At 41.3% G+C, this 27380-nt stretch overlaps 2 protein-coding genes across 3 annotated transcripts in view; one reads left to right on the top strand and one right to left on the bottom strand.

Annotated features, from left to right (window-relative positions):
- dek (DEK proto-oncogene) overlaps positions 1-6586 on the bottom strand; it is a 36658-nt gene extending 30072 nt beyond the window's left edge. For both annotated transcript variants that reach the window (XM_020509916.2, XM_048606687.1), the window contains exon 1: positions 6459-6586. The gene's annotated coding sequence lies outside the window, so the exon portion shown is untranslated. The remainder of the gene's footprint in view (positions 1-6458) is intronic.
- Positions 6587-6628: 42 nt separating this feature from the next.
- On the top strand, positions 6629-26314 carry LOC125485163. The gene is made up of 2 exons (XM_048606700.1): positions 6629-8831; positions 24298-26314. The coding sequence occupies exon 2, from the start codon at positions 24723-24725 to the stop codon at positions 25677-25679; it is 957 nt and encodes a 318-aa protein (XP_048462657.1). The 5' UTR covers positions 6629-8831; positions 24298-24722; the 3' UTR covers positions 25680-26314.
- Positions 26315-27380: the final 1066 nt, after the last annotated feature.

Consider the following 27380-nt stretch of genomic DNA (forward strand, 5'->3'; position numbering starts at 1 on the left):
AAAAAAAAAAAAAAAAAAAAAAAAAAAAAAAAAAAAAAAAAAAAAAATCGCTATAGACAATCACTACAGCTGCACAGCAGAAAGTTCGCATTATCCAAACAGGGTCCACTTTTCGCCAATCGCGTTAATGAAACATGCATTATAGCAAAATGACCTGTATTATAGCTGTACTGGTACAGCTTGGCTAGATTTTGGGGTTATTACCAGAATGCTGAGAGAACTATTATGTTTGCAGTGTCCAGAACCTCTGACTGTTTTTTGACAACAGTTGGAGTGAACTGAATTGGCTGAAGGCTGCCATCTTGATGCTGAGGACCTCAGAGGCTTTACAAGGCACTGCTGACATATTTGTGGAACTGCATCCTCCACTAGGAAATGCTTTAATTGTCCATCACCATTCACGACTAGATGTGGCAGGTCGCAGAGTTTAGATTCTCTCCCCCCCCTTTAGGAATGACATCCACAAGGAAGATGGTTATGGTTGTTGAAGAACAATTATCTTAGTCACAGGACATCACTGCTACAGTTCCTCAAGGTCATGTCCTAGGTTCAAACACATTCAGCTGCTGCAATGATCTTCCTTGCATCATAAAATTAGAAATGAGGATTTTCTCTGATGACCGCACAATGTTGAGTACCTCTGGTGTCTATTCAGATACTAAAGCCACCAATGTCCACATGGAGTAAAACATGGACAATATCCAGGCTTGGACTGATAAATAGCAACTAATAATCACACAATACAAGTTGAGCAATGACCATCTCAAACAAGACAGAATCTATCAGCCCAGGATATTCATGGCATTACAATGACTGAATTCCCCACTATCACCATACTGGGGACTATCACTGACCAGAAAGTGAACCGGACCATCCATGTAAATACTGTGGCTTTAGGAACATATCAGAAGCCGGGAATTCTGCAGCAAGCAACTCACATCCTGTCTCCCCAATACCTGGCTACAGTCTACAAGGCACAATTCAGCAGTGACAGAATACTCTTCCAACTGCCCAGATGGATGTAGCTCCCACATTCAAGTTTAACACCATCCGAGACAAAGCAGCCTGCTTAATTGGTACCCCATCCATGACCTTTAACATTCACTCCTCTAACCAATGCACAGCAGGACATAGCATCTATAAAATTCACTGTAGCAACTCACCAAGACAGCTTTGACAGCATCTTCCAAATCCACAACCTCTAGCATCTCAAAGGACCAGGAAAGTAGATACAAAGGAAACAATACTACTTGTGAAGTTTCCTGCTAAGTTATAAACCACTGACCACCATAATCTCTGCATCAAAAATCCTAGAATTCCCTTTCTATCAGCATTGCTGGCAATCCTGCATCCCAATGACTACAGCAGTTCAAGGAGGCACCTCAGCATCACCTTCAAAAGGGCAATTACAGACAGCCAGTAATCAACAGCCTTGCACAAGTGACAGAGGAAGTGACCAGTAATGGCCAATCTGCCAGAGAAAGAAAGTCAACACTGTGGCACATGTTCTCTTGATTGGTGTAAACATCCCATTACCAGCAATGACACCATGTTCATATAATACTGCTGTTTGAATTTTTAAAAAAATCTTTACCTTTATGCAACAAATAGTGTCTGTGCAACAGATACCCTTTGAATTTTATGGGCTAAGCAGTGATTGCTAAGCAGTTTCTACTGATCAGACAGAAAAACACCAGGAAATCTGAACAGACACAATGTATTTCAACAATTAATTTAAGCATATTTAAGATGGACACATGACATTAGAAAAATGTCAAATCACCCTATAGAGAACAACACAAACCACTTGTGGTTGCAACAGATAGTGTCACTTTGTCGTACAACATGCTATCACAGTATGGGGTTGAATTGCCTTCAAACTACTGTACAAAACTATGCATCTTGAATTAACAGTTTCAGTTTCTCTGCTGGCCCAGCAATTGTAAATTGAAAACCCACAAAAGCAAAATCAGAAAACAAGCAATACTACATTGTTTGAAAGTTTCAATTGCATTGCCTTAATCCGAAAGTTTTCATGAGAACCGTTTAGGTTTTTCCTTTCCATCTCAATCTACAGGCATTTCCTTAGGTACTGAAGCTGGGTTAGTTATAGTGAAGGATTAGGAAACGTAATGTGTTACTTTGACAAAATAGAAAACTTACAAAAAAAAAGGAGGAATGTCATCACTAAGACACTTTCGTGAAATTTGGTAGAATTTTATTTGGGATGTAGTAAGGCATTAAGCAAAAGTTACAGACAAAAACTGAATTAAGTCAAAAATGAGCATGCATCCCAAGAAACTTTTCAGAAAGTCTTTGACAAGGTGTCACACAGGAGGCAGCGAAATAAGATAAGAGCTCTTGGTATTAGGGGCAAGGTACTGGAATGGGTAGAGGATTGGCTGATTGGCAGAAAGCAGAAAAAGGGGATAAAGGGATCTTTTTCAGGATGGCAACTGGTGACTACTGGAGTTCCGCAGGGCTCAGAACTGGGACTACAACTATTCACACTATACATTAACAATCTGGACAAAGGAACTGAGGGCACTGTTGCTAAGTTTGCAGATCACACAAAGATAATTGGAGGGACAGGTAGTGTTGAGGAAGCAGAGATGCTGTAGAAGGACTTGGGACAGGTAGGGGAGAGTGAACAAAGAAATGGCAGACGGAATACAATGTTAGAAAGCGTGAGGTTATGCACTTCGACCGGAAGAAGAGGCGTAGACCATTTTCTAAATGGGAAAGGCTTCAGAAATCTGAAGTATGAAGCAACTTGGGAGTCCCAGTTCAGAATTTTCTTAAAATTAACATGCTGGTTCAGTTGGTAGTTAGGAAGGTAAATGCAATGCTAGCATTCATTCCAAGAGGGCTAGAATGCAAGAGCAAGATGTACTGCTGAAACTGTATAAGGTTCTGCTCAGACCACATTTGGAATATTGAGCGTTTTAAGCCCCGTATCAAAGGAAGATGTGCTAGCCTTAGAGGGCATCCAAACGAAGTTTACAAGCATGTTTCTGGGGGTGAAGGACTTATCATATGAGAACTTTGGGTCCATACTCAATGGAATTTAGAAGCATGAGGGGGATCTCATTGAAAATTACAGAATACCGAGAGTCTGTATGCAGCAGACATGGAGAAGATGTTTCCTCTAGTAGGAGAAACTAGGACCCAAGGGCACAGCCTGAGAGTGAAGGGACAATTCTTTGGAACTGAGATTGGAGGAATTCCTTCAGCCAGACAGTGGCTGATCTGTGGAACCCATTGCTGCAGATGGCTGTGGAGACCAAGTCATTGAGTGTATTTAAGAGAGAGATACATAGGTTCTTGATTAATAAAGGGATCAAAGGTTAGAGGATGAAGACAGGAGAGCGGATTCAGAAACATAATCAGCCATGATCAAATGGGCCTAATTCTGCTCCTATATCTTACGGTCTAACTTGGTCATTTATGATAAAACAGAATTGCAATTTTCAAGTAATACATTTTGTCGATTCTTACTAAGAATGCCAACACAAGATTTAGTTAGGATTTTTAAAAAAATGGTTAGAAATTGAGTCAGTTAATCACATGAAATACAGAGAGAACTGAACTTCAGGTTCAAAAGGTAAGTAAGAAGTGAAAGCTCATTTTAACTTAAATTCCTGCAGCACACTTGATAGCAATACACTAATATTATGCAGAAACACAACGGTTTACATTTATACAATACCTTTGATAATGACAGATTTCAAAGTATCTCACAGGAGCTTTATCAAAATTAAACACTACACATCACAGGGAGACTTAGAGATGATCAAAAACTTTAACTAAAGAGATAGGTTTTAAGGAGGTTTTGAAAAGAAGAAAAAGGACAGAGGTTTAACGAGGTTGTGCTCCCTTAGAGCCGAGGCAACTGAAAGCATATTCACAACAGGAAATGATTAAAACCAAGTGAAGGAATGCAGTTATACATGAATTGAAGGGTTGGTAGTAGTTAGAGATAGGAGACAGCAAGAATAGAGGGATTTGAAAATAAGGATGAGAATATTAAGTCAAGGTTTTTCCAAGAGTCAATTCAAATCAATGACAGAATGATGGGTGAATGGACTTAGCAATCAAACATGTTGATGACTAAGAACCAATTACTAAAAACACTGGTGACAAACATAGACCCAAAGACAGTTATCAAATGTTAAAGAATAGAGGAAGTCACTTTGGAAGACCATATCAAAGAGCAAGGTCAAAACAGCTGAAGATGTTACCAGCATAAAAGGTAAGAGGGAGATGCACATTCAAAAAGAGCCAGTTCGGAAAGCAACCAGAATGAAAAGCACAGACAGCAGACATTGAGCAAGGTGAAAATAGGGAGGAATTTAGAAATGTGGCCAAGGATATTAAATTCAATGCATCAAGGAACAGGAAGCCAGTTTCAGTTCGCATGCATGGAAGGACATGATACCAATTCTGTTTTGAATGAGCCGAGATTGTTAAGGGAGGGTAATAGATCACCAAGTAAGGTTTTTCAGTAATCACGTCAAAAAGACCAGATAAAGGTTTCAGCTGCAGTGGGGGTAGAACAGGGAAGCAGAGGGGCAATGGTACAGTAGGTAGTCAGTAGTTTTGAATGGAAGCTTTAATACTCATCACTGGATTGAATAGAACACAAAATTTTGCACAATTTACTCAATAATTTCCAGATAATAATCTGAAAGAGGTTTGTTCACAGAAATTATGCAGTCAGTTTTTCCATTGATGATACTGTGGTATAGAATCTCACTAACACTGCGAATTAAATACAGGGTGACTCAAGATCTTTTGAAAATCATGAAACAAGATGTGGTTAGCTCAGTTGGCTAGCATGGGGTTTGATTCTCATTCTGCTTGATTTAGGACCTTCCTCCTTATCTTACATAGATAAACAAAACTACAGCACTTAGCCATAGTGTTGCAAATAATCTCTAAAGACATGCTCCAGGACACAGAATGCAGCAAAGTAAGTTGACATGTGGAGCCAGTCACCTCATGCAGTGGCGCTTGCTCTTTGAAGGAGCAGTTTAATCAGTCCCATTTCTCTGCTCCTTCCCTCAAACTCTGCATTGTTCCCTGAGATCCTGGTAGCTATTCTAATTATGTTCCAGATTATAATAACACTGCTTTCAAAGTAATATCAAAATGTTCTCATTCACTGCTCTGATGAAACCCACCTGACATATTTCAGAAATAGACCAAAACAAACGATAAGACCACATGACATAGGAGCAGGAGGAGGTCATTCAGCCGGAGTCTGCTCTGCAAGACAATCACGGCAGATCACGGGTGACCTGCTAACCCTCGACTCCAGTCTCCTGCGTTTTCACTATAACCCTCCATCACCTGACCGATTAAAAAATGTCTCTCTCATCCTTGAACATACCGAATGACCCAGCCTGGACATCTCTCTGCGGCACAGAGTTCCACAGATCCACTACCCTCAGATGAAATTCCTCCTCACTGGTCTTAAATGCATAACCCCTTAATCAACACTAAACATAAACCTAGTAATTTTTTTTTAAAGTGAGGTACATCGATGTCATCGTGGTCTGGCAGCATCTATGAAGACAAATCAGAGTTACGTTAACTCCGATTTCTCTGCACAAATGCTGCCTGACCTGCTGAGCTTTTCCAGCAACTTCTGTTTTTGTTTCCGATTTCCAGCATCCGCAGGTCTTTTGGTGTTCGCATCAATTTCATATTAGTTGGATGTTACTTTTCTGGAAAAGTTGTTAAAAATTAGCCCACAAGACTTTATTTCAAAGAAGGCTGTTTGAATAGGTAAAAAGCTGGCGCAGTACTGTGATTATAAGTCATGTCATTTCGCTTCGTAACAATTTATTTTCCCAATCTTTCATTTTTCAAGCAAAACTGAAGGTTTATTGTTTACGTAACACGCTCCCGTGGTGAGTAACCCCTTTAGAATGGAAACAAAACTGTTTCGTTCTTCTAGACGATCTGATGGCGGGAAACACAAAACAGAGACAGGAAGATAATGGAAACTGCAGCCTGGAGCTTGCAGAGAGGGTGGTGGGTTGGCGAAGAGAGATCGGGTTTAACTTGATGCACACTGGTCTTTTAGGTTATCATAATCCGCACTGATTATGGTGCAATTTACTGGGGACAGAGTCCGGCCCACAGTTTACAGACAATCCGTCCTCATGTTTATGAAATTGCTCCACCTCGGCGTTCATAAATCGCGGCCTGAGCCTCACTCAGTATCCCTGGGATTCAGAGTGTGGACGGGCTCCTCGGTTAACCTGAGGCAAAGCTGCGGATTTCTGTCAGCCTGGTCCGGACATACCAGTTGGATCCGCCAGCGGCGGCCCAGGAGACGGCGCGGTTGCTGTTTTTTCCTTCTTCTTCTGCATCTCTCCCTCTCTCTTCTCCCACCCAAGTAACTCCGAAGGTCGGTAAGCACAGGGCAGGATGACTGGCGCGGAACTTACCTGGACACAATGTGAGACCGGGAGACAATCACTCAGGTAGGCGGGCGGCCGAATTCAAGCCGCTGAAGCTCCTCGGTTCAAAATGGCAGTTGTGGCGCACGCGGGAAAACAGCATCCAATCGGAGTGAAGAATGGGAGGAAGTGCTGAAGAGCCCTTAGCGACCGGAGAGGGGGCCGAGTGAGTGACAGGATGGTGCAGGCTGTGTATGAGTGTACTCGCTGCAGAATAAACGTGGAGACTGGAGATAAGAGACAGCGGGGGTGCGGCTTTTTTTCAGTAATCTTCCAGGCTGTGAGAGGAACTGAGTGTTTCTTTGGCAAATGGCATAGCTGTAACAGAAAGCCAACCTTTCAAAGAAAACTTAAACATTCTCAGGATTAATGATGGAGTCCAGCACCGCCCCATCCTCTGGTGCCCGAATGGCAGGCACCTGCGGTTGCTCCGTAGCCGCAGAAGAGAAGTAGACGCTTGGGGTAGATGGCTGTCTGCTACCTAGGACACCTTGGCCAGGCCCAGGCGAAGCTACCCGCGAGGCGCTGCCCAAACCTACTCAGCTTTGCACCAGGTGGCCAAAGATCCAGGGCGTGGAACTGAATATATTAATTAGCACTTTCCTCGGAAAGTGAAGCAAGGGCTGCAATTTCACACACTGCACATAAACGTGAAAGGCCGATTCCTCCAGGTATGAGAAATTAGAAGGAGTGCATGAGCCACCAAGTAACAGTCTATTGCACACGACTGTCGTGTACAACATCTCCTCTACCAGATCCCTAATAGATAAACAGAAAGTTCTCACACGAAGAGTTTCTGCAGGTGGGGATGGTGGGTTTTGCAAGAGCATGGCAATATAATTGCTTATATCCACTTAGCCCAAATCCCTGAAAATTACTGGAAATGGAAAAGGGGACGAAAATCCAGGAATCTGCTCCCATGAGCAATCTAAAAGCCTGCCTGATAATTTCAGTCCCGCAATGAGGTAAGAATACTTGCCCCTTTGTGTCTAGGTTCTAGAGTGGAATATCAGATGAAATAAAATCCTAGTTTGGTGCCACACAGGTTCGAACTGTTTCCCATTTATGGCAGTAAATGTCAATGCTGAAGGGCTTGTAGGACCTCACGTCACTCCACCAATTTGCCTTTCCAACGGATTGCTAGCATTACTGAGGCACTGCACCCCCATTGTGGCATTGGTTTCATGGCGTACAGTTATGTTATCCACTTTCAGTCTCCCAGTGCTACTGTTGCCATTCTGCCAGTGCCCTTTCTGTTGCCTGCCTTAACTGAGAAGACTGCTGCTCGTGCCAAAGTCAGCAGCCTGGAACTGGACAATCAAGACTTAGACCTGCCTAAAGTCATCCTTAGTGATCACCTGCAGTACTTCAACTGAAAGTCAGCAGCCTTCGAGGAGCTATACTGGGACAAGTGTGGTACTATTATGTAGGAGCAGTAGAACAAGAAAAGGTACCTGGAAGACATCCACTGAGGGAATTTGAAAGAGCGATTAGTTGAATATTGCATATACAGAAAGTCCTGTGGTTATATTCCAGAAAATTACTACTATGATGATTTTGAGAAGTATTGATTCCCATAGGAGTGAAGTTCTGTAGGGGATTCTTTAGCTGACAGCAATTTTTTTAAACATTGCCAGTCAATGACCATCATCAACAAGAGACCATCTAATTACCACCACTTCACATTCAATGATGTAACCATCACTGAATCCTCCACTATCACATCCATGAGCATACCATTGACCAGAAACTTAACTGGACTTGCTACGTAAATACAGTAGTTATAGGACCAGTCAGAGTCTAGGAATACAGCAACAAGTAACTGACTTCTTAAGTCTCCAAAACCATCCACAAGGCACAAGTCAGGAGTGTGATGGAATACTACCCACTTGCCTGAATGAGTGCAGCTGTAGCAACACTCAAGAAGCTTGACATCATCAAGGCTAAAACAGCCCAATTGATTGGAACCGCATCCACTCTTTCCACCACTGACGTTCAGCAGCAGCAGTGTGTATTATCACCAAATGTACACAAGAAATTTACCAAAGATCCTTTCAAACCTGTGACCACTTTTATCGAGAAGGACAAGGGCAGCAGATACATGGGAATACTACCAGCTGCAAGTTCCCCTCCAAGCCACTCACCATCCTGACTTGGAAATATGCTGCCATTCCTTCACTGTCACTGGGTCAAAATCCTGGAACGCCATCCTAAAGAGCAATGTGAGTCTACCTACAGCACATGGACTGCAATGGTCAAGAAGGCAGCTCACCACCTTCTGAAGGGCAACTGGGAATGGGCAGTAAACGCTGGTCAGCCAGTGATACTCAGATCCCAAGAGAGAATTTTTAAAAAATTCCTGTAAGTTGAAATACATTACTTTAAACAACTAAATTCTTACATTGCTAAATCAAACAAATGTTAAAATAAAACAAATTTAAATGTTTAAAAGCGTACATAGGTTTCTACTTACAGCATCTCCTGTAGTAAACCCACCAAGATGGAACCCTGGGCATGCAGCTTGCTGTCTACGGCAAGGGGCTTTTGCTTGTCAGACCCCTGGCCACCTGCTTGGACCATTTCTTGTTCCTGTCTGTGTTGTGGCTAAATGATCCTTTTGAGAGACCACAGCACCCTACTTGCTGGCTGCCAAAATCTGGCTTTCTGCAGGCCACTGCACACTTGGGCTGCTCCTTGGTGGGCTGCAGCGCATTGGCCCTCCTTCCCCTCTACCGGTCCAAGTGGGTGTCGGTCATACTGGGCTCAGATTGTGGCGCATGGTGGAATGTGGCCTGCGGTGAATTGTAGCTGGTGGGAACTTGTGGGACAGCTACTAATCTGGTGATAGAAGATAGTGACACCTGCGCCTTGCTCCAGACGGAGTTTAGCAGCTTTCCTGCTTTGTTGCCCTGGCTGTGGCTGTGGGGGCCTATAGTGGCAGTCATGGCTACAGTGGATGTGAAGGACTGGCTTCTGAGCTTTTGTCATGGCCAGTGCCCTGAGATAATTAGGGGAAAGTTTAGGTTTTATAGGGTATGTTTAGGCCTCCATGCCTGGCCAGGAGGAGCAACCCCATTCACAGAATCGCCAAATTGTTATAGTGCATAAGGCTGTTCAGCCCACCATGTCTGCAATGGCTTTCTGATCATTTTATCAGTGCCAGTCTCTTGCCTTTTCCCTGACGTTGTTTCTATTTTAAAAGTTATCCAAGGCCCTTTTGAATACCTCAACTGAGCTGACCTCCACCACAGTTCCAGGTAGAACATTCCAGACCTTAATGACGGTTTGAAAATATTGACCCCTGGGGAAATCTACTAAAAAACCTTTTTTCTAGCCTGCAAAATATCCATTAACAGTATTCTTTGTTTCCTATCACTTGGCAATTTTGGATCTATGTTTGCTTCTGTTCCATTTTATTCCATGATCTGTAACTTTTCTCAAAAATCTGGCAATGTCTCTTGTAAGTACATGTACAACACAAAAGTGACTTTGTCCTCATCAACCTTCTCTGTTACCTCTTCAATAAACTCCAGCAAATTGGATATGCCTTTCCTTTAAGAATCCATGTTGACTCTTCCAAACAAACCTTCATTTTTCTATGATTATTGATTATATCCTGAGTTTTTTTTTTCTAGAAGCTTCCTCACCATCAAGATTAAACTAACCAGTCTGTATTTCCTGAGCTGATCTTTTTTGAACAAGAGTGTACTGTTTGCATTCTTCAGTCATGGAGTTATACATCACAGAAACAGACCCTTCGGTCCAACTGCTCCGCGCCAACCAGACATCATAAGCTGATCTAGTCCCATTTACCAGCATTTTGTCCATATCCCTCTAAACCCTTCCTATTCATGTACCCATTTAGATGCCTTTTAAATGTTGTAATTGTACCGTCCTCCTCCAGCAACTCATTCCATACATGCACCACCCTCTGCATGAAGAAGTTGCTCCTCTGTCCTTAAACCAACGCCTTCTAGTTTTGGACTCCCCTATCCTGGGAAAAAGGCTTTGGTTATTCACCCCCTCTGTGCCCCTCATGATTTTATAAACTCTGTAAGGTCACCCCCTAGCCTCAGTCCTCACATAACTCTGTTAAATCCAGGGAAGATTGAATGATTATTGTCAGTGCCTCTGCGAATATCACTCTTTCTTTCTTCACTGTTAGGGATGCATCTCACCTGTACCTTTATCATCTTTAAGTACTAGCAGCTTATCCAATATCTCTAACCTTATTAACTTTAAACACTTATAGTGATTGAGTTTCCTCCTCTGTCACCATGGCTGGGTAGCATCTGCGTTATAGGTAAAGGCAAGTGGAAAGTATTCATTTAACAGCTCACTCATGCCTTTTGCTTCTATATGTTAATGCACTGTGCCATTCAATGAGATCATGACTGATCTGATAATCTTCATTTTCACATCCATATGTCTCCGCCTTGAATATTCTTAATAACACAGTCTTGAAAGCTGCCCACATGAAATAATTCCACATATTCATTGTCCTCTAAGAAAAGAAATTTGTCCTCAACTCAGTCTTAAATTAGTAACTCTGTACTCTAACATTGTGCCTTCTAGTCCTAGACTTTCCCACAAAGGGACCAACGTTGGTGCATCTATCCTAAGAATCTTATACATTTCAATAAGGTTGCCACTTATTCATGTAAACTCCAAGTACAGACGCAACCAGCTCAGCCTCTTCTCATAAGATTATCCCTCCATAACTAAGATCAACCTCGTGAAACTTCTCTGGACTGCCTCCAATGACAGTATATCTTTTCTTAGATAAGGGACCAAACTTGTTCACAGTATGCCAAGTCTGGTCTAACTCATGCTTTGTATAGTTTGGCAAGACTTCCCTATTTTAGTACTCCATTGCCTTTCACATAAAGGCCAATGTTTTATTTGCCTTTCCTATTATTTGCTGAATTTGTATGCTAGCTTTTTGTGACTTATCCACTGATTCCCAGTGCATCTGCTAGGTCTGTTGCTACTTTTAATTTTCTGGGATGCAACCACTCAGTTCCATGGAGTTAATGGCCTTTAGTCCCATTAGCTTTCTTAGTACTTCTTATCTTGTGATAGTTATTGTATTTTGTTTCTTTTACTATTTTGCCTCTAGATTATTTGTGTTTTCTACTGATAAGATCAATGCAAAGTAGTTATTCATTTCCTGGTTCCCCATTGCTATTTCCACAGCCTCATTCTCTAAGGAGCATATATTCGCTTTGATCTCTCTCTTCCTTTTTATATATTTAGAGGCTAGGATTACTACAGCAAATAACTCCACTCCTGACTCCCCAAAGCCTGTCCACTTTCTACAAGGTACAAGTCAGGAATGTAATGGAATACTCCTCACTTGCCTAGGTGGGTGAAGCTCCAAAGACACCATCCAGGACAAAGCAGCCCAATTGTTTGGTACCGCATCCACAAACATCCACTCCATGCACCACCAATACTTAGTAGCAGCAGTGTGTACTATCTATTAGATGCACTGCAAAAATTCATCAAAGATTCTTAGATAGTACCTCCCAAACCCACATCCACTTCCATCTGGAAGGACAAGGGCAGCAGAGACGTAGGAACATCACCACCTGCATATTCCCCTCCAAACTCGCCATCCTGACTTAGAAATATATTGCCATTCCTTCACTGTCGCTGAATCAAGATCCTGGAACACCATCTCCAAGGGCATTCTGGGTCAACCTACAGCATGGGGACTGCAGCAGTTCAAGATGGCAGCTAATCACTACCTTCTGAAGGGCAACTAAGGATGGGCAATAAAATGCTTGCCAGCCAGCAATGTCTGCATCCCACAAGTGAATAAGAGAATAGAAGCTCTTGTTGTCAATTTTAATATTACTTGCCTGTTTGGCCATCTTTTGTTGGCTTCTAAAAATTTTTCTGACTCAGGCTTACCACTAATCTTTGCCACATTTTATACTTTTTTCTTTCATTTTAATGTTATTCTTAACTTCCTTGGTTAACCGGGTTTGTTAATCCCCTTTTTAGAATCTTTCTTCTTCACTGGGATATGTTTTGTTGTGTGTCATGAACTATTTTCTTAAATGTCTGCCATTATTCCTCAACTGTCTTGTCTGCTAAACACTTTTCCCAGTCCACTGAAGCTAACTTATCCCTTTGTCATGACCCTTATTCAATTTTAGCACAGTTGTTTCCAGCCCAAGTTTCTTACCCTAAAACTACCATGGTATGGTCACTGTTTTCTAGGGGTTCTACTCCTCTTTTTACCACTCTTACCATTGATCTGCTTATTGACGACTTTGGGATTCCCATTTATGTTAGTGACAAGTGTTTTTAAGGAATCCCTCTTTGCTCCTTCTATTTGTTTTTCCATCTTCCTTCTGAACGTTACATATTTGGTTCTCAATTGTATTTATTGTCTAATCCTTAAGCACACTTTTTCTTCGTTAACTTAATTTCTGCCTCCTTTGTCAGCTAGAGACCTCTGAATTTGTTTGTCCTACCTTTCCCTTTTGAGGGAATATACTTTGACTGTGCCAAACCATCTCAGCTTTGAAGATAGCCCTTAACTCAGCAACTGTTTTTCCTGCCAACTTTTCATTCCAGTCTACTTGCCCAGCTCTGTTCTTGCCCCATTAAAATCTGCTCTCTGCTAGTTGATTATTCTTACTCTGAATCGACCAATGTTATTTTTCACCGTCATCCTAAATCTTAAATTACAATGATCATTGACCACTAGATGTTCTCCCATTGTCACTTGTCCTACTTGACCCACTTCATTCCCAAAAAACATTTCTAGAAGTGCCTCCTTTCTTGTTGGACTGGACACATTACTAATGAGGGAATGCTTGTCCCTCTCTGTCCCTCACACTACCACCCCCAATTTATATATGAAGAATTAATTCCCTTGTTATAACTATAGCATGATGTTTACACATCTCTGTAATTTTCTTCCAGGTTTATTCCTCCATATCCTTCTTATAGTTGGTGTTCTTTTGATTATACTGAGCAATGTAAATGCACCCTTCTTATTCCTTAGCTCTAGCCAAATTGATTTCGTCCCTAAACTCTCTGAACGTTCATATTTCTCCAGTACTTCAACGCTTTCCTTAATTAAAAGTGCCATCCATCCTCCTGCTATACCTTTCCTATCTTTTCTGAATATTTAACATCAGTTGAAATGCAAAATCTTTTCTCTCAGATGATAGGGAATATGTGAAATTCTTTTCCCCATAGTGCACTAGAGGCAGGGTCATCAAATATTTTTAAGGCTGATTTAGACAAATTTTTACTTAACAAGGAAGTCAAAAATTAGGAGGTTAAAATGTAGAGTTGAAAGCATAATCTTATCAAATGCTGGAGCCAGGTAGCCTACTTCTGCCTCTAATTCCTATGTGAGCAACTGACCAATTTCCTTGTATGTCAGAAAGAAACAAAGGAAGACTCAAATTTATATATGTCCTTACTAGATAATAGGACATGCCAAATTGCTTTAGAATCATAGAATCCCTACAGTGTGGAAACAGGCCCTTCAGCCCAACAAGTCCACACCGACCATGAGAGCATCCCACCCAGACCCATCCCCCTAGTCTACACATCCCTGAACACTATGGACAATTTAGCATAGCCAATCCACGTAGCCTGTACATCTTTGGACTGTGGGAGGAAATCTATGCAGACACGGGGAGAACATGCAAACTCCACACAGACAGTCGCCTGAGGCTGGAATTGAACCCAGGTCCCTGGCTCTGTGAGGCAGCAGTGCTAACCACTGAGCCACCATGCTGTCCTAAACTGCTGAAGTCTAGTCACTGTGTAATGTAGGAACATAATATGAGAACAAATAAAATAATCAAGTGACTGGTCCTCAATCATATATTTTCTGTAATTGATACTGCTCCAATGTAGAAATATAGAGCGGAATCTTATGTGGGTCTAAGTGATAGTTATAGTGAGATGTCTGGCAAGGTGCATCTTGAAGTCAGGAGTAACTTACACCATCTTTTCTGCCTGTCACAAATAAACTTCGTGCTCAGCAGTGGCCAATTACGGGGCATTACTGTTTGCTAAACACCTTTTTGATAGCACAACTCATATCTTACCAAACACACCAAATAAATTAGACATTCAGTAAACTTGACAAGGAAACTAGAGCAGATACCTGTTGAATTCAGCTTGCTACTTTTTACGAATGACCTTTACAATAACACCAGACACCAACATGTCAGGGCACGCTCCGTTGGCAGTAGCGGCAAGCACCCCACACCCATGGCTATTGACACCCAATATATGCCAGCATTATCTCTGATTCATGTAACAAATGCTTCTGCTCCTCAATGCAGCTTGGGCTACACTGGCAACTATCATTGTGATGCTGAAGCAAGTACACATGTACTTAGAGACATGCAGCCAGTTCATGGACAGGAGCAGGCTGCATATCCAGGCAGTTTGCTCGCTGTAATAGGGGACACCTCTTTTTGGGTCTTCCTATATGCTCACAGCATCCCTGCCATATATTGCCTTTGAACATTTTTACCTCTCAGCTAGAGATGTTTTGCCTTGCAAATTAGTGCAGACACAAAGGAAGGAAGCTTGTCATGGTTTTTAGCAGGCCCCCATGAAGTCAAGGGGGGGGCATCCTTTGTCCTAGCACCATAAGTCAAGGACAGTCTCTAATACTAGCTTATGGGTTCGGAAACAATCCGTCAGCTACTTCGGGGCAGAGTCAGGATGTGGCCCACATAGGCGTAAAGAGCTGGATATCAGGCAGCCTGCTACATGTATTGCAACCGTTTGCCTTATTGTGATGTTGGTTCCCTCCTGGAGTGAGAGAGGCACGTATTAATGGAGATGAAAGTTTTGGCATAGCTGTTACTTTTGGTGCCAGTGGGGAGGTGTCCCAAGTGAGTGAGTTAGCAACACAGAGTGCATGCAGAATTAGTGGTGTTGGGATGGTATGGATGACAGCGAGTGAGGAAAGATATTGCATGAAATAGTGAGAGTGGTGGGAGGTGAGTACAGTAACAGATAAGGTGAGTATGAGTTATTAGACCAAAGATGGTGGTCATTGACATTCGTCTTACTGCGATGTGCATTCCACCAGATTGCTGAGACTGCTTTAACCTAAGTGGCAACCTCAGACCAGGCTGGCACTGATTTTCCTCTGCCTGCCTTTTCCAGACGGAAGTCAGGAACCAAGAACGGCAGCTTCAGACTGACAAGTGCTTAGTCGGATGCACAACAGGCTTTTAAAAATGGTGCAGGCGCCAGGGATACTGATGAATCCTGGGATATCCACTGATTGGTTAGTTGTTCTTGGACAGCATGTGGTAAGATGGGAATAGAATTGTACGTGAATAGGTAGCTTATGATGGGTAGATAGTTTAAGAGGTGGGTTTGGTAAGATAGAGGGAGCAAACCCACAAGGCCTTGTGGCAAAAATTTCTCCAAAAAATGCAGTGCAACTTGGTCTGAACCAAAAAAAGTAAGATTCAGCCCACCGTCTTTAATAATACCTTCTAACATTTTCCCTATGACATATGTTAAAGAGGTTAACTGGCCTATAATTTTCCAGTTTTCAGTCCCCCCTTGTTTTTTGAATAAAGAAATTATATTTGTTATGTTTTAATCTGATGGAACCTTCCCCAAATCTAGCAAACTTTTTAAAATTAGAAGCACTTATTTTAAGACCATAAAATGGTCTTTGCTTTGTCATTCTTTCAGCATACTAACCAGCAGGTAGCAGTCATGTACCAAAAGGCTAATATTTCAAAGTCCCATTCCCAGCATGCGCCCACATTAAATATATACATGGGTCAGAAATACAGCCTTTGACAATACCTCAAATGTGCAACCTCTACAAAATAAAAAGGCAACGACGGCAGGCCATCATCTCCACTTCTCTCCAAGTTTCAATCTGACTTGGACATGCATTTTATTTCCTTCATCATCACTAGGTCAAAATCTGGAGATCTATCACAGTTAGGAGGGAACAGTTTCACCATACAAGTCGCAAATGTTCAAGATTGTTCATCAAGCGCCCGGGATGTGCAATAAATGCCAGCCTCGCGAGCGACTCCTATATTCTTGGACTGAATATAAAAGCATTGGGCTGTGGGTGATGTTCTGATTTTGTGCTGCAAGTGAGGGGCCATATTTCAAATCAGTACAAAAACTGAACTATTTAGTGCCCATAACATCATAAATCATCCCAAGACACTTCATAGGAGCATAAAAAACAAAATGAAACATTACTTAAGGTGATATTACAGCAGTAGGCCAAATGCTTAAAAGTATGTCTTCACCAGGGTCATACAGAAGAAAGAGATAAACTTGCAGACAGGTTTGGGATGGTATTCTAGAGTTTAAGGCAAAGGTGACCAATAGTGGACCAATTAAAATCAGTGAGTTATTAAAATTATTGAAAGCACACATCTTGGAGGGTTGTGGCACTGGAGGAGATTGCAGATATGTGAATGAGTGAGGCCGTGGCTAGGATAGAGATTGAAAGGGAAAGATAATTTTAAAATCAATGTGTTGCTTGACTGAAAGCTAATGTAGTTCAAGTACAGGGATGATAGCTGTTTTGAGTGTATGCCACAGTAATATGTTCAACAAAAGGGTTTAATTGAAGTGCACTTAACACATCTACCTACATCATGTGTGCCTTGTGGTAGAAGTCACATGACTGTGCCAGATAAGGAGGGTAAAAATGATTGAATTTCAATTCAAACAAGCAAATGGGATTTGATCCAAGTAGTGAAACAGATATAAAAGTCCAACCAGGGAAGGGGTTATACTGGACCTAGTTTTGGGAAATGAGCCTGGGCAGGTGGGTGAAGTTTCAGAGGGGGAGCATTTCAGGAGTAGTGACCATTATACCATGAGTTTTAAGTTACTCATGGATAGGGATAACAGCAGTTCTCAGGTGAAGGTGTTAAATTGGGGGAAGGCAAACTACAACAATATTAGGCAGGAACTGGAGACTGTTGATTGGAGGCGGCTGTTTGAGGATAAATCTGCATTGGACATGTGGGAATATTTCAAACGGCAGTTGATAATTGTTCAAGAGCGGCACATTCCTGTGAGAATGAAGGATAAGTATGGCAAGTTACATGAACCTTGGATGACCACGGAGGTTAAGACCTTGGTCAAAAAGTAAAAGGAAGCATACATAAGGTCTAGGAGGATGCAAACTAACAAAGCCCTTGAAGTATATAGGGAAAGTAGGAAAGAACTTAAACAAGGAATTAGAAGGGCTAAAATGGGTCATGAAAAGTCATTAGCAAACAGGATTAAGGAGAATCCCAAGGCTTTTTATACATATATAAAAAGAAAGAGGGTAGCCAAGGAAAGGGTTGGCCAACTCAAGGACAAGGGAGGGAATGTATGAGTGGAGCCAGAAGACGTAGGTGAGGTCTTAAAAGAATACTTTGTGTAGGTATTCACCAAAGAGAAGGAATTGGTAGAGGATGATCTCAGGGAAGGGAGTGTCAAATTTCGAAGCCAAGTTGCTATTAAAAAGGAAGAGGTGTTGTCCATCTTAAAAAGTATTAAGGTAGATAAGTCCCTGCGTCCTGAGGCAAGAGAACAAAGTGCAGGAGCATTGACAGACATCTTTGTATCCTCTTTGGCTGCAGGCGAGGTCCCAAAGGATTGGAGAATAGTCAATGTTGCCCCATTGTTTAAGAAAGGTAGCAGGGATAATCCTGGAAATTACATGCCTGTGACCCTCACATCAGTGGTAAGGAAATTATTGGAAAAGATTCTAAGGGACAAGATCTATAAGCATTTAGAAACAAATGGACTGATTAGTGATAGACAGTGTGGTTTTGTGCAGGGGAGGTCATGCCTCAGTAACTTCATTCTGTTTTTTGAGCAGGTGATGAAGATGATTGATGAGAGAAAAGCGGTTGATGTCTCCGTGGATGTCAGTAAAGCCTTTGACAAGGTCCCTCATGGCAGACTGGTACAAAAGGCAGTCATATGGTATCAGGGGTGAGCTGGAAAGATGGATACAGAACTGGCTTAGTCATAGGAGATAGAGGGTAGCAGTGGAAGAGTGCTTTTCAGAGTGGAGGGTTGTGACTAGTGGCCTTCCACAGGGATCAGTGCTGGGATCTCTGTTGTTTGTGATCTGCATAAATGATTTGGAGGAAAACATAGCTGGTCTAATTAGTAAGTTTGCAGATGGTATAAAGACTGATGGAGTTGTGGATAATGAGGAGGATTGTCAGAGGATACAGTAGGATATTGACCAGTTGGAGGCATGGGCAGAAAAATGACAGATGGAGTTTAATCTGGTCAGATGTGAAGTGATGCATTTTGGAAGGTCAAGTACAGGTTGAAGTTATATAGTGAATGGCAGAACCCTTAGGAATATTGATATGCAGAGAGATCTGGGTGTGTAAGTTCACAAATCACTGAAAGTAACAGCGCAGGTAGGTAAGGTAGTGAAAAAGGCCTATGGTATGCTTGCCTTCATTGGAAGGGGAATTGAGTATAAGAATAGACAAGTTATGCTGCAGCTGTACAGAACTTTAGTTAGGCCACACTTGGAATACTGCATACGGTTCTGGTCACCACACTACCAGAAGGATATGGATGCTTTGGAGAGGGTACTGAAAAGGTTTACCAAGATGTTTCCTGGTATGGAGGATTTTAGCTATAAAGAAAGGTTGGATAGACTGGTTTGTTTTCACTGGAATGCAAAAGGTTGAGGGGTGACCTGATAAAGTTTGTATGATTGTGAATGGCATAGACGGAGTGGAAAGTATGAGGCTTTTACCCAGGGTGGTGGACTCAATTACTAGGGGACACAGGTTAAAGGTGCGAGGGAGGTATGTTTAAAAGAGATGTGTGAGGCACATTTTTCACACAAAGGGTGGTGAGTGTCTGGAACATGTTACCAGAGGAGATAGTGGAAGCAGACACAAAAGTAGCATTCAAGGAGCATCTGGATGAATACATGAATAGGAAGGGAATAGAGGGATATAGATCCTGTAAATGAAGGCAGTTTTAGCATGGATGGGCAAAATGCGGTGGCACAGGCTTGGAGGGCCAAAGGGCCTGTTCCTGTACCGTATTATTCTTTGTTCTTTGTTCTGTGATGGGGCTTATTATTGCATTCCAGGATGGTCTCGGAAGAGTGAGCAGTTTTGGCATAGGAAAGCAGGCCCCAATATTGCTTTTATGTGGTCTAGCAAGATCTGGTGATAAGCTGCTAAACCAGTTGTCTTCCATGTCTATTCAAGCTATTGTCTCAAAGATTTTGGGAGCTGGACCAGGGTGATACTCAGGAGAAAAGCAACAATGACAGAGTGTTGATGGCATTGGGTACTAGGGTATCAAATGAGAATGTGGTTAAGCAAATTAATAGTTGTAGAATGCTATAGCAAATGGAGATGTAAAAACAAGACAATTGAAATTTCAAATGACCAGTTGTAAGAGAATTGTAAGAGGTACGGGTTTTCTCCAGGGCAGACACTGAAAAACATAATGTTGGAAAAGGAACAGGGGTGATGTAGGATAGTGATTCAAGGAAGAGATCGGAGATATCCTTAACGGTGATTGATAGGTTGGAAGTAATGACAGCATGTAACAAGAAAGTCAAAGGTGAGGCTGTGCTGTGATGCAGGGTTGAGGAGTTTAAATGGAGAGCATGTTTAAGGGAGGATGAAAGGACAGTGAATCAAAGATGAGAGAATATGAATTGAGGTGGAGGTTGAAATTGCTGAGCAATGGAAAGTTGTTTGGTGCAGAGGCGGAAGAATGTAGCAACTATTTCATGGTGAAAAAGGTTTTATCTTACTCTTAGGAATATTGTTTAAATCAAAGGCTGAAAATCTTGCACTGAGTATGGACAGATTTCTGATGTGCCCTATTCCATCTAAAGCTCAAAATTGCAAAGCGACCACATATAGAATCAGTACTTGATACAATATGCTAACAGAGCAGAGATTTGCAGTTTTGACTGTTGGTTTCATCATGTAGCCTAGCTGTACAAAAAAAAGACTTAAGTCTTCCTCTGTACTTATACTGGTCTCAAAGCATGACTGCATTTGGTGGTGGCAGAAAATTGGAAAGAAATGTTGCCACCTTTAAAATTTTCTGTTGAGTGATCATTATCATCAGTGGTCCCTCGCAGATGAGGATGACTCTCTTCTACTCTCAGAGTGAATCCAGAGGTGACTGTAAAGACCGATGCAGTTATCACTTGGGACAGGTGGATGGTCATGGAAGGGATTGATTGGGCATTGGTGTGGTAGCGTGCTGCTTTTGCTGTTTTTGCCTGGCTTCCATTTTTTCCCAACAGAAATTCTCAAGGTGCTCGATGCCTTCCCAGAAGCTTTGGATGGTCTTGGCCCAGTGATATCTAAATGTGTGTAGGAATGCTGCACTTCACCACTGGGGCCTTGAGGGTATCACTGAAGCGTTTCCTGTGTCCACCTGGGGCTTTCCTACTGTTTCGAAGCTGGGAGTAGAGCACGTGCTTGTGTCGGTCATATGGATGATGTGCCCAGCCCATCATAGCCGATCAGGGTGGTCAGCACCTTGATGCTGGAGATGTTGGCTTGGTCTTGGTTGAGGACGCTGGTGTTGGTGTGTCTTCCTTCCCAGCAGATTCACAGGATCTTGCGCAGGCAGCATTGGTGGTACTGCTTCAATGCCTTGAGGTGTCTGCTGCAGACAGTCCACGTCTCAGAGCCATATAGACGGGCAGAACCACCACTGTTCTGTAATCCAGGATCTTGGTGTTGGATCTGATGTTGTTGTTCACGAACATCCTTTTATTCAGGTGGCGAAGGCTGTGATACCCACTGGAGATGATGCTGCATCTCTTCATCAATAGCTGCTTAGGCTGACAGGACACTTCCAAGGCATTAGAAGTGGTCATTTTTCTCTAGGATCTCCCTGTGGATCCTGATGACTGGGGGTTTGTTCCACAATGCCAGGCTAGGTAGATGTGATAATAGGTTTCTCTATGATAGAGAGAAAAGAGCATTTAAAGATTAACCCTTCCCTCCCAAAAGGAATCTAATTAATGCCAATCTTTTGGTCCAATAATTTAAAAATTTGAATTTATTTTGTTCTGCTGCCCTGAAGGTGGCATGATAAGGAGGAGCCTTGGACCCTCATCAATAATTCACACCCTCCATTACATTTCACAGTTCCCTAGAACATGATACAACTCTGCAATACATCCACATGCATGCAACTCATGTTGCAATCTCAACTGTAGAAGATAAAGGATTTAATTGAGGTCTTTAAATTGATTAAAGAGTTGATAGGATTGATAAAGAAACTACTTCTTCACATGGAGTGCCCTCACAAAAAGAAGTACAGCCTGAAAAACATAGCTAGACCATTCAGGGTGATGTAAAGCTGATGTTATTGTTGGACAAGTCAGTTCCCAGACTGAAATCTGGCTTGATAGATCATACTTTGCTTTATTTGGTTTTAATAAAATCGTATTTTCACAGAAACACAACACACAATGTTGCGTACTTGGATTTTACAATTAAATGGTAATTTATTAAATGTAAGAAATAAGAATCAAAATAGTAAGAACCAAACTATTTACGTATAACACAAGTTTGAGGATTTTAAACATTCAGCAAAATACAATCCCATTAATCCCAAATCCCCTCTTTTACAGTAGTTATACCAGGGAGAATTTTCTTCTCTTCCACTTCTATAGGAATTAATTTAACAATGGCTACAATTTCCCGTCTTGAGAATTTGATGCCCTCTTCTTTCAACTTTCATATAAGTAAACATAGTCATTCTCAGCTTTAAATAACTCTTTCAGGGTTGTAAGCAAACACTTCTCATCTGGAACTTGCAAAATTATACTGCTTTCACTGAAGTAACCTATTTCTTAACAGTCCTAAATAATCTGCTTTTGTCAGAGGTATCTGTTTTGCCCATCCTGTTTCTGCCAAACTAAAACCCACAGATGTTCGTTCCAAGTTATAAGTGTTTCTCCTAATCAAAAGAAACAAATCAATCCCTATCCATACAAACTGAATGCGTTACACACTGGACTGTTTATTCACTCACAACTAGCCCAATTAAAACGAAAGCCCATTACACACCAGGAACAGTCTCTCCCACCATAGCTACACATAAATACTTACAAGTTAATCATTAAACCCCTTCAGACACAGAGACTAAAACCCACAAGCCATTAGTTCAAATCCAAACTCTAAATTAAATGATATTAAATACATAAATCATACATTTTACACAAGAAAAGCTTCTCACAAAAGATAGTAAAAAGCTTGAATCCTTTTGACTGTTGAGGCTGATGAAGTTAAAAATTTCAAAGGAACACTGACAGAATTTTGGCAAATAGGATAGATGACAGTTAGAAGTTTGTGGCTGAAGAAGTCCAAGACTAGGCAGAAAATCTAGGCTGGCTGATGTGCCTGTTCACGACTGAGGAAATGCTGCAAAAGGTGCCATCTGAGGCAAATGCAAAAGACCCCATGACGCTTTTGAAGAAGAATGGGGGAATTCTCCTGGTGTTATGGTCAATGTTTATCTCTCAAGCAACACTACTGTAAAGCAGATTATCTGGTCATTGCAACCTTTTTGTTTGTGAGGTTATGCTGTGAAATAATTGCCTGTGCACTTTCTACAATAACATAAGTAATTACAATTAAAAAGTACTTCAGCTGTAGAACATTCTGGGATATCCTGAAATTGTAAAGGTACATAATACTTTCTCTTTCTGTCACTTCACCTTAAAGTTCTCTCATATTGCATCTCATGTAAATCCATATCTCAGTTAGTTCATATGGAAGATACAATAGAAATCCTCATCTCACTTACATCCTTCATAGAATTTATGCAGCAAAGCTCTGCAACATTTGAGGGCTCTTATGATGCAGTGGTAGTGTCTTTTCTCTTGGCCCAAAAGGCCTGGGTTCAAGTCCCTCTTGCTCCTGAGGTGTGTAATAACATCTCTTATCTGGTTGATTATATAATATCAAGCACTGCAATGTGACTCCTGATGTTGGCCTCCTGCATCTGATGAGAACAGAAGATGTGGGAAGTCTCTCCACAAATCTATCAGTATTTTGGTGCAACATTCCATTTCTGCAACCCACAGAAAACCTCTGCAACTAACTGGTACATAGATGCAGCACCACATTGACATTGGGCAGTGATGTCATGGTATGAAGGAAGAAAGGGGGTAAAGAACAATGCAAGAGAAAGAGGAGAGGAAGCAAGAAATTTTCATTTATATCATGCCTTTCATTTATAGGGATGCCCCAAAGAAGTTGCAGACAATTAATTAATTTTCGAAGTATAGTTAATGTTGTAATATAGGAAATGTGGCAGCCAATTTGCACACATCAAAGTTTCATAAATAGCAGTGAGACAAATTACCAGATCAACCATTCTTGTTGTTGGTGAGAGATAAATATTGATCAGGATCAATGAAACTGTTAGAAACTGAATGACACATGTTACCTGTTTGAGCTATCTGTGTTTTTTGATATTCAGCACTAGTCGGCAATAAGCCACAGCAGCCATGGGCGAAAGTTCTTGTCAACAGGTGGCAGTACTGTACCTATTTTGCTCATTTACTGTAGATATCAATGCTGTGCCAGGTCAACCCAGGTTAAATTGTTCTTAACAACAGACATGTAGGTGTTCCAAGATCTGCAGATGTAGTCACTAGTCTACATTGAGAAATATCTAACCCTATCGCAGGATCACAAGGTACACCCAATCATGCCTGTGGAATTTTATCTCTGAGATGAAACGTTTATTTGCTTTGGGATAAATAGATATATCAGAAACAGAATCTAAACTCAACATCTTTTACTTGCAGACATTGCCTTGTCTGAAAAATAATCAACAAGCAGCAAGATTCTACGGGCTGCCTAGGGTACACAAGTCTGACATACTCCTCAGACCAATTGTGGCTCTACCAGGAACCCCATCACACAAATTAGCAAAGGAACTACAACAAAAGCTTAAACATCTAATCAGTAGTTCAAGACACTCCATACAATCAACAGAAGAATTTCTGGACAACGTGAAGAACACAAAAATAGACAAAGAAGAAGTGATAGTCTCATTCGATGTCACAGCATTGTTTACATCAATCAACAGAAATCTAGCCAAGGAAACCAGACACGCAACAGGCGACAGAACGAGGAACAGATCAACAAACACTGCATACTTAAACTACAGGACCTATGCTTAACAACCCACTTTACATTCAACAGCAGGATATATGAGCAGATCAACGGGATGCCCATGGGCTCACCCATCTCTGGACTGATAGCTGAGGCAGTCATGCAAAGACTGGAACAAACAGCCCTCCCAAAGATCCAACCCAAGCTCTGGATCAGATACGTGGATGACACTTCTGTAATTATAAAAAGAACAGAAATTGAGAACAGCCACCAACTCATCAACACCATACTCCCAGGAATCAAATTTACAAGAGAGGAGGAAAACATCAACAAATTCCCATTCCTGGACATGGTGGTGGAAAGAAAAGAGAATGAAGACTTCACTACAAAAGTATACAGGAAATCCACACATACCGACCAGGTCTTAAACTATCACAGCAACCACCCCAACTCACTCAAGAGGAGCTGCGTTAGGACCCTGTTCAAAAGGGCCACTACACACTGCAGCACACCTGATCTGCAGAAAGAAGAAGAACACCTCTACAAGGTCTTTACCAGGAATGGATACCCCCGCATCTTCATCCACAGAGGCCTAGCTGACAGACAAAACAACCAGGACTCACCAAAACCCGAAACAATAGCCACCATACCATATATAAAAAAAATCTCAGAACTGACAGCCAGACTACCCAGACTGCTAGAAATCATGACAGCATGCAAACTAGCAGCCACACTAAGACAGCAACTAACCAGGGTTCAAGACCCAATAGATACTATGGACAAGACGAATGTAGTTTACAAGGTACCACGCGGAGACTGCACAAAACACTACGTGGGAGAAACAGGCAGACAGCTAGCAACCCACATCCACGAACACCAACTAGCAACTAAATGGCATGACCAGATGTCCTTGGTTGCAATACACACAGACTGGAAAAACCACATTTTGAACTGGGACAACACTGCTATCATTGGACAAGCTAAACAGAGGACAGCCCGGGAATTCTTGGAGGCTTGGCATTCATCTACGGACCCCATCCACAAACACATTGAATTAGACCCAATGTACTGACCATTACAACGCACAACCAGAACTGGCACCTACCGGAAGCAGCAGAAACCGAACCAGATAAATTTGAACTGGCACAAGACAACAGCGCTTCACAGGAGGCTCCACAGCACTGAGGATGTCATCTAGTAAGGGGACAAAACATCAGCTATCAAACCACCCAGCTCATCAAACACACCAACATCTACAACCAGCCCCCAAGCTACAAACCTTTACTCAAACCCTAAAATGAATCAACAAGCTGTGCATTTGATTTTTTATATGATGGCAGAGTTTTCATTGATGTTTGAAATTTACAATATTGAACATTATTGGTTTCATGTCTGTGCCTACTACAATCTTTATTTTGTCTGCTCTTTAGATTTTTTTTATTTACCAGTTCCACATGATTTTCCCATTAAAAGTCTGAGTTGCATCATGCTAGCCTGATTAGTGTACATTACAACTTTAGATCATTTTATAATTCTTCTTCAAACATTGATGACAGGTTATCAAGTGAAGACTTTTATTATTAATTTTTAATGCTTTGCTATGTTAAAGGCACATATTGTAAATGAAAGTTGTCGCTGTATAGTTTATATGTGCATTTTTAGTTTAAACTATTACTTTAATAAAAATTCAACTCTGAAAATAATTTCTTCAGTTCAAAAAATAGATTGGCCTTGTCAGTCAAGTCATTATAGTTGATTAATAGATGTATCCATCTGTGTAAACAGTGACCTAGCACACACAGGTGCTAGAAGAAATTACATTATTGTGTGCTTCAAAGCTTGTTTTCCGTTGTTTTGTAGATTGATTTCTATCAGGTTATATTGAATTTCAAAGGGTTTTAAGAGTAAATCTTGATCAGTTACTTTGCCACTCGATTATAATTTTGACACTGACCCAACACACAGAACAAGTCATAAAAATGGAGTTTAGAGGAACCTGCTAGACTGTGTTTACTTAGGCTTACAAAAATCCTCTGCCAAGATAATGCAAAAGAGGTTTGTCTTCCCAGGTTGAAGATTCAGGTATTAAAGGCAGAGCAATTTTGAGAACTGACTGAAAGACTTTAGGCAAAAGTGTTTGTCAGTTGATCTGGAATTATTCAGAGACCAATCACCAATGATATCCCACAAAGATCACTGTTAGGACCATTGCTGTTTTCCGTTCTTTGTCAATGCTCTAGGTATGCGTGCTGGGGGAGTGATCTATAAGATTGGAAATGACAGATGAAAGGAATGTGATACTTGAATACTGCACGCAAATCTAGATGTGTTATGAGAATGGTTTTGTAATTAGCAAATGATATTCAATGTATAAAAGTGTAATGTTATACACAGGGACAAGGTGAATATTGGACATGCATACAATCTCAAAGGTTCATGATTAATATAATAAAGCAATAGCTAGAGAAAATAATCTGCTGACTTGTATTAGTAGGGCAATTGAATGTAAGGTGAAGATTTCTACTGTAGCTGATCTTTATAATGGACCTTTTTTTGCCCTTATTTAGAATATTGCATCTTGTTATTAGGAAAACGTTAGAGTTTATTAGAAAGGATATAATATGAGATCATTTAGAAATATTTAATATGATCAAGTAAAGTCAGCATGGCTTCACAAAGGAGAAGTCTTGCCTGACAAATTTACAAGAATTCTTTGAGGAAGTAAGATGCAGGATAAATAAAGGGGAAACAGTGGATGTAATAGATTTAGACT

This window comes from Rhincodon typus, chromosome 2 (assembly GCF_021869965.1).
Source record: "Rhincodon typus isolate 14 chromosome 2, sRhiTyp1.1, whole genome shotgun sequence".
NCBI lineage: Eukaryota > Metazoa > Chordata > Chondrichthyes > Orectolobiformes > Rhincodontidae > Rhincodon > Rhincodon typus.